This window comes from Primulina tabacum, chromosome 7, assembly GCF_025594145.1.
Source record: "Primulina tabacum isolate GXHZ01 chromosome 7, ASM2559414v2, whole genome shotgun sequence".
Classification (NCBI taxonomy): Eukaryota; Viridiplantae; Streptophyta; class Magnoliopsida; order Lamiales; family Gesneriaceae; genus Primulina; species Primulina tabacum.
Genome location: NC_134556.1, coordinates 32,931,388 through 32,939,384, shown reverse-complemented (window position 1 = coordinate 32,939,384; position 7,997 = coordinate 32,931,388). Strand labels below are relative to the sequence as shown.

Below are 7,997 nucleotides of genomic sequence, written 5' to 3'. Positions count from 1 at the left end.
GATGAAAATTGTTGGAAAGGAATAGCTCCTCCGTTGAATACAATAAAAGAAGTTTCCTATCATAATTGGGCTACGCAAGAGTTGGTTTGGCCCAACAAAACGCATAATGGAAAGAGACTCATCGGTCTGACCAACTCATCGGTCTGACCAATTCAAATATTATATTGATATTAAAATTGAAAAGTTAATTTTCACTAAGACTTTTATGATAATTAATTAAAATAATTATTTAATTAATATAATTTTTGAAATTTTTAAAATTTATGATATTTTATGAGAAATTTTATGTTTTAGACAATGTGTAATATGAATTTTTTTAACCGTACCGGTTCCAATCTACTTATCTCGTGGAATCGATTTCGATTCCAAAAAAACACCTCTGATCTGGTAGTAGCAGGGCAATTATGGGTTTCTCAATCATATTCTCACATTCTCATGTGTTTCCTTCCAATCATAACTCAAGCCAATATGGTATACAAAAATATTATCAAAGAAACGAGGCTCAATATGCTATGATTGATTAACCAATGATTCAACAATATGTGTGTACTTCTCAAATATTTATCTTCAATAAAATCAAATCAAGCCTTACTAGATTCACATTGACTCATACTATCATTTAATTTAACTCATACCATATAATTCAAGTAATTCAGCAAATGACGTGATCAGATCACATCAAGCTCAGATCACATCAAACAAATGTTATCCCCCGTATGTTGCTCGATCATAACATATCTTATTATTTTTTAAGGCGGTTGCAGGAATATTGATACGGTGCAACAATTATATCTTTTTTAAGATATGAAAACTACATACAAATATCAGGTATGCCTGATAACTAGTACATAAGGTGAAACACATCAAGTATTCTTGCAAGTTTCGAGGAGTAACTATCGAATAAAATTTAATATTAGCAAAGGAATTATAATGCAAGAATATTTGTACACACAGCCAATAGCTCATTGATCTCTTGTATTACAAAAATTGCAACTCTTACAAAACTTGCTGGTACACCAAGCAAAACAAAGTAGAAGCTGTTTCTTGAAAAAATCAACAACACTACTATACAATGCACAAAAAATCAAGCCAACTTCCATAACTATAAGGAGAATCGAATAATTTCCTCGATCAATCGGCTAAAAACAGATCATCTCACTGATTAGAGGTGAGACAAGGGAACGAAGGAATGGACTGAAGGACCAGCTTTCGACTACTCCTGAAACCATGAGAAGACTGCAGGTGTACACTGTGAGGAGACAAAACTCTCTTCCGGTTGGGAGATACTGATTTGATACAAGGAATAGACGATGATCCTTCTTGAAGAAACTCGGGAATGTCATCTTCTCTAACCATTTGAAGTCGCTTATCTAAGCGTGATGGAATTTGAAAGAAGTTTGGTCTCCGCAGTATTTGACTGGCGTAAAAGCTAGATGAGGAGCTGTTATAAGGGAAAGATGATGCAGGTGTTTTCTTGTTTGATAAATATGGAAGTTGAACTGATTGCCTGGAATTTTATGTAAGGAATGTGGTGTTTATATAGAGTAATAGTATTGATAAGGGTAGCCAATATAGTGAGTTGAGTGTTTATGTACCTTACGGCCTGTAAAGACGTTGGAGGTGTGTAACCCAAGTTTTGCTCGAGTTCGGTCTTCTGCAGACTTCTGCCGAGCACACTTTTCTCGATGAGGTTTGTTTCATCTTCTTCAGAATCAGCTTCCATGGTTGATAAACAAGGTCCTGATTTTGACATGTAACAAATGTTTCAAAGTGATAATAACTTTATCTTGGGGAGATCAAAGTCATAATTCTAAATAGGACATGAATGCCTTTTCTATCATTTTTTTAGTATTCAGAATCGGGGACTCTCTCTAAACTCGAAGACCAAATAAATGGCATCATTCAGGAGACCAAAACACAGCTGATGCTTACACCGAATTTGAGAAACCCTCTAACCGGGAATCCACCCCGTGGTCTTATGTACACCACAAAGTTAAGACGGAGCACTTGTTGTTGCACAAAGACTATGGCAGATAGTAACAATACGTTTCATATGTTTTAAACTCAACTGAAGTGCTTTGTCTCGATTGTTATGATGTGTATGAGACGTAGAACAATTGCTGATCACACGAAAGCAAACATACCAAAGTAAAATATTAGTGCACTTACCGTCCTTCATACCAAACGTGTTTTTACAACGTTCACATCTGCAATTAATGGAGCATCCAACCCCACCCTAACAAGTTTCATCGTGTCTCAGTACATAGTAAAGAAAGATACGTAAAGTACTGATCAAATGGGCATAAAACGTAAACTACCTGATAGCATTCACAATATTTCTTGAGGCAACCTGATTTTTTGCAGTTGCATCCTCTTTTATGTCTGGCTGAAGCAGGATTTTTGCTCAGCTCTTCCTGTAACGAACAGTTGGACGAAATATGGTAAGGCATCAAATCACCTAGCGAGAAAGATCGAGACGTGCAAAATTTATCAACTAACCCATGATTCGGGCAGGGAATTCGAGGCCTTGATCACCTTGGGAGCAAAAGCAAGGGGGTTTCTTGTTTCAATCTGCTTTCGGGTTGCAAGGACAGTGTCTGTATGGACAGGTTTGTTGAAGCAATCTATACATGCACATGGCTCCATGCAGAAAATGCCAGCGGCAAAGCATTCACAGTACCTGTGTCGAGAAGATGAATTGAATAAAAATATTGTGAAAACAGAGAAATATTCAATTGCAAAATGTTTGCCGTTGGAAGAAATGGAGAATATTTCAAGAACTCACAGTTTTAAGCATTTTGACTTCTTGCAGTTACATCTTTTGCAGGCTTCACCATCTCCAGGTCTCTCCGACCTACACCTGAGAATTTATTTCATGTTGTGGAAAATCCCAGAAACTAAATTCTCTGAATTTGTGAAAATCTACCAAGAAAAACTTGATATTTTCTAAAAACACAGAATCTCAACTTTAACTCGAATGATTTGCTATGCCATAAAATTTCTAAAAACACGTAAATGAACAAACAAGCACGCACACCTTTTCCTCTTTGGACTATTTTGATTGATCTCTTCAGCTGCCATATATCCAGATACCTGGCCATCATCTTCCATAGGCAAAACAACATTTTCGAAAGTATTACTTTCCCGTTTCAACGAGGCAAAATCCGATGTATAAGTTTGAAATTCTTGATCAGCAACCGAGGAATTAAAATTGACTGATAAGCAAGATCCAATCAGTACTCTCCGAGAATTAGAAGCTTCATTCAGGTCAATTTTGTAGTCCTTGTGAGCTGCTGCAAGACCATTTAGGTGCAGGCCCGTGTTACGTAAAACACACCCTGAAGACTCGTTTTCCATATTAATTGATACCAAATGCTGGTCACTTAAGAAAGTACTGCCAGCTGATTGTTGCAACATGGAAGAATCAGAACCATCATTGTCGTCCAAATGGTTCATTTGGCTTTCTGAGGTCCCAAAAATGAGACAGCGTCTTCTCATTCCATGGTAAGAAACGGAAATCTGCTATAAGAATAGGTTAAAGAAATTACATTCTAAAGAGAATATCTTAAATCTTCAAGAAACATGGGTAGGAACATCACATGTCTTATATTCAAGGGAAAACATAGTTAAATACATCAGTTACAATGGCCAAGCAACATCAGATGCTTGGAAATGAACCTTCAGAATTGAAACTCATGATACCTGAATCAAAATTTAGTAGAACTAATTTTGAGTCAAAGTTCAAGTACTTAATTCTTTTACCTCGTTATCCTTCTTTTCATTCGAATCGTTCCTCGATAAAGTAAATATATCATGGGGCTCAGTTATTTCCAAAACCTCAATTTCTTCATCAGGCAGAGTAGCCATATTCTCTGCTTCACTTCCTTCTCTGAACATTGCTCCTAGATCAGTTGGTTTATTGTGTAACAATTTATGGTTTGGTGATTCAAATTTTAAAAGATGGGGATCATCAAATATCAGATTCTCCCAACCACAAGATATGACTTCTTTATTTTGATCTGTTTGGCATATCCCCTCAAGATTCGCTTCATTTTCACATAAATCCATTCGAGAAGGCTTCTGTATGAATGGGAAAAGTGTTGGTGAATTTGTAGAGCACTCTTCCATTTGTTCGACTTTAACATCACACCTAGGACTGCTGCCCTTATAATAAAAACCATGTGCAAATTCTGCACCAATCTTTGATATATCATAAGATGGATCATCATCAATTTCACCAAGAAATAGCCTGGAATCCGGATTTTCTTCTTGTTCGCCCAATTTCTCAGAAGTATTCTCAGCCATCCTGTTTGTTAGCACCGTGCTCCCATCATCAGAAGAAAACTCAAACTTTGATGAATCTGAAAGCTGACGCCTGGAAACAAGGAAATGTTTAAACAAGATAGGCTTGCCAGGGACACGATACCAAAGGAGAAAGTATGTAATATTATAATCAATAGGACAAATTACCATCGAAGAAATCTAGATCTCGAGAGTGAACCAACACGAGGGGAAGTAAAAATGGACGGAAGAGACGTAAAAGTAAACGGATTGATCGTCTGAGTCATATGTATGGACTTAACTGGCTTGATAGGCGAAAGACTGTTGAGAAAATCGAAAATGGGAGACTCCTGCATGCAATAAGGAGGTCGGATCATTGCCAAAAAATTGTACCAGACAAAACCATATTGAAAGGCCATTAATATATACCTCTCTTTTAATTTGCATTCTTACAACGAATGAAACAACAAAAGCAAGAATATGCTGACAGGAATACATGCAAATCTGGAGAAGACATATTTAATCGAATATCACTGTGATTGTTGAAGCCAGGAAATCAATTTCTTAACCTTAATTATGGACTGTTGAGAGATGTACAAGAATGTAGAATAAGAAATTTAATAATGAGGATCATAAAACAGATCATTCTAAAACCAGGGAACATAACCAGTTTGCTAAAATATGTCAAGAAAGCTAAAACATTACAATAAATCAGACCAGATTCTTCAAACATATGGAGAAAGCAAACATTATAATCAACTAAAATCCCTATTGCCCAACACCAAGAACTAATGAAAAACACTGCCCAAACAAAATAAAAAAAAATCCGATTCATAAACTATGCCTGAAAAACATGTCAAAAGAAAGGACTTTCACCAAGCATATGAATTTATACCTCATAATAGTCTTCCATAAGCCGAAATTCGAAAATATGACCAACCAAGATAACATTGCTACACTTGTATTGAAACTCAATCACAGAAACTAAAAAACATATCGACATAATCTTGGTAACATGCGTAACTGATCAAAGACCAAAGAACACCATATTTCCAGGAACAGAGAACAAAAACCTGCCACAAAAATTACTCAAAACCCACTTCAGAATTCCGAATTCAACCAAAGGACAAACCCATCAGAAAAAAATGAACCATACGTCCATACCAACAAAAGAAGCAATCTTTAAGGCCCAAAAGCAAAATCAAACCTCATATTTGGTATAGCAATTCTTACTCCTCTCTGGAGTGTCCATCGCTATTAACACCCTTCTCCCCTTCACGCTCACTCTGTTCTATGTTCACAATTTCTCAGGTCTCACCACCATGCGCCCAGTTCTTCTGTATATATATACCAGTGTACTGTATATATCTATGTCTATCCCTTTTTTAAGGCCCTGTGTTTAGTTCGCTTCATACCCACACAAAATTAATGCAATAGTCCATCGCAAGACAGAAAGAAACAAAAAGGGTCAGATCGAAGAGGATCACATTCAAGAAGAAGCGGGAAACATGCTGAAGAGTGCAGTAACTCTGTAATATCGTAACAGAATTTTTATCGAGAAAGCACGGACACTGGGGAGAAATCCTCTACTACAATTCTGTTCTAAATCATTATATATTTTACTCAAATAAAATCCGTTTACAAAAATTATTAAAAATTGGACACATTAAATATTGTAACAAAAAATAATTTATCATTACTTAAACATTTGATTCATCTATTTAAAAAAAAAAACAAATTAACAATAAATTATACCTCAAATATGATAAATGATTAAAATATTGATAATATTTTTAGTTAAAAAATAAATGAATTGAATATTTTGTTTTTGACTTGTTCTATTCCCAAGACCCCACCTGATCACCATACATACACACATTCTACACCCTAGTAAAATATGCACGCACGTTGTATATGTTATTATTATTTTTAATTTGATCAAATAATATTAAATAATTTATACGAAATTATTTTCAATTTAGAAGAATTGTTTGATTTAAAATGGAAGTTTTGTTTAGATTTTTTTCCTACGTAAAATATGAAATGACTTGATAAGGTTTTTAGCAAGATAAGAAGGTTAATTATATAATTAAATTTTTGAGTGTCTTCTAAGGTAGTTACTCTGAAAGTCTCACACTTAATAACATAGTATAAATAATTCAAAAATTTTAGATAAACCGCGATGAAAAGAATGAGATAATACAGCATATATATAATCTCTATGATCTTTTGAGAATATTTTGTATTCGACTCAGTTAAATACAAAAGAATTGTTATAAACTAAATGAGAAGAGAGAATATTAAAAAATATTTTAATTATAATTGTGAACTTTACAAATAGGCATAGCAATAAAATATGATTGAGATATTGGTCTTAACCAAAAATCTATTATTTTAACCATCTATATATTATATTGTTTCAAAAAAGATACGAAAGAAAAGTGCAATATTTTTCGGCAAAAACTTGTGTGAGATGGTCTCACGGTTCGTAGTTTGTTAAACAAATCTCTTATTTGGTTCATCTATAAAAAAATATTATTTTTTATGCTAAGAGTATTATTTTTTATTGTGAATATCGGTAGAGTTGACCTGTCTCACAGATAAAGATTCGTGAGACCGTCTCACAAGAGACCTACTTATATTTCTTTACAATGTTGGTCTTTCATGTTATCAAACTTCAGTTTTAATCTGTTATCTTTAGTTTTTTAATTTTTTTAAAATTTTATTTTTTTACATGTTACTGACGCTAATACGACACCAACATGATTGTGATATAAATAATGTCACATCGACATTAACAAGAAAAAATGAATAAAATTTCCAAAAACAATTGAAACATACAAGATTAATATCGAAATTTGACGATATAAGAAACCAAAATCGTAAAGAGACATACATACATACATGATCAAAGAAACCAAAATCGCAAGGAAAAATTAATTTAGGCTAACATCTTAAAAGAATTACCAATCATTTTTATAATATTTGGTGTGTGTGATGGACTAGCATTAAATTGGGCACATATTTATGCAATTTTAGAGAACCTCCAACCCAATTCTTGTGAAGGTTCGCTCGAAACTCAACTGCATTAATAAATGACAGACTTCAATTAATTTAATATGGCCAAAATTTCCATAAATAATATGAATCCCCCACACCTAATATAGGCAACCAACATAAATCCTATAACTTACACACACATAATTTCTTCAATGCATCGTCCCATGTCTCGTGAACTCCTTACATATTTCATTTATTGTCACACCACACCTCATTATTCATTACTAACAAAATTTATAATTAAAAAAAGTAATTTTGGACACCATTTATTATTCTTCATGCATTAAGCAATTTTGATGTGATGAAATCTATAATTTACATGAAGAACGTGAATAGCTTTCTTGAAATTGTTGTGGTATTTATGGATGCGGATCATATTTTATCTGCTGCGAAAATTAGGTTTCAATATGATAGATATATCGATCGAAACTTGATACAGATCATTATATGGCTTATAAAGATTGACAAAAACTCATATGAGACGGATATCGGATACGACCATTGCATGTATGGACTGATCGACCTAGTCTCATGGATATAAATTCATGAGACCGTCTATCTCACAAGATACCTACTCTAAATCTTTTTTTTTGTTAGATAATTTTTTATGTAAAAAATCAAGAGATTATATTAAAATGAAAAACTAAATTGATTTT

At 33.8% G+C, this 7,997-nt stretch overlaps 1 protein-coding gene across 4 annotated transcripts; it reads right to left on the bottom strand.

Annotated features, from left to right (window-relative positions):
* Positions 1 to 939: 939 nt before the first annotated feature.
* On the bottom strand, positions 940 to 5,837 carry LOC142551319 (protein tesmin/TSO1-like CXC 2). 4 transcript variants are annotated; one of them, XM_075660495.1, is made up of 10 exons: positions 5,489 to 5,837; positions 4,471 to 4,631; positions 3,763 to 4,375; positions 3,038 to 3,522; positions 2,786 to 2,860; positions 2,500 to 2,680; positions 2,319 to 2,414; positions 2,170 to 2,236; positions 1,596 to 1,740; positions 940 to 1,507 (listed from the first exon to the last, which is right to left on the bottom strand). In XM_075660495.1, exons 1-10 carry the CDS (start codon positions 5,531 to 5,533, stop codon positions 1,156 to 1,158), a joined length of 2,220 nt encoding a protein of 739 aa, XP_075516610.1. In that variant the 5' UTR covers positions 5,534 to 5,837; the 3' UTR covers positions 940 to 1,155. The 4 variants fall into 4 exon arrangements, with proteins under 4 accessions (XP_075516610.1, XP_075516613.1, XP_075516612.1 ...); XM_075660498.1 differs by having other exon boundaries at positions 940 to 1,441; XM_075660497.1 differs by having other exon boundaries at positions 2,786 to 2,854.
* Between the last annotated feature and the right edge of the window lie 2,160 nt (positions 5,838 to 7,997).

Bases quoted from the DNA above. Each gene is read 5' to 3' on its own strand.
- LOC142551319 (XM_075660495.1), bottom strand. From the start codon at position 5,533: ATGGACACTCCAGAGAGGAGTAAGAATTGCTATACCAAATATGAG. The intron at 2,681-2,785 runs GTGAGTTCTTGA...TTCTCGACACAG, and splicing joins AAGTCAAAATGCTTAAAACT to GTACTGTGAATGCTTTGCCG. The intron at 2,237-2,318 runs GTAGTTTACGTT...GAAACTTGTTAG, and splicing joins AATATTGTGAATGCTATCAG to GGTGGGGTTGGATGCTCCAT.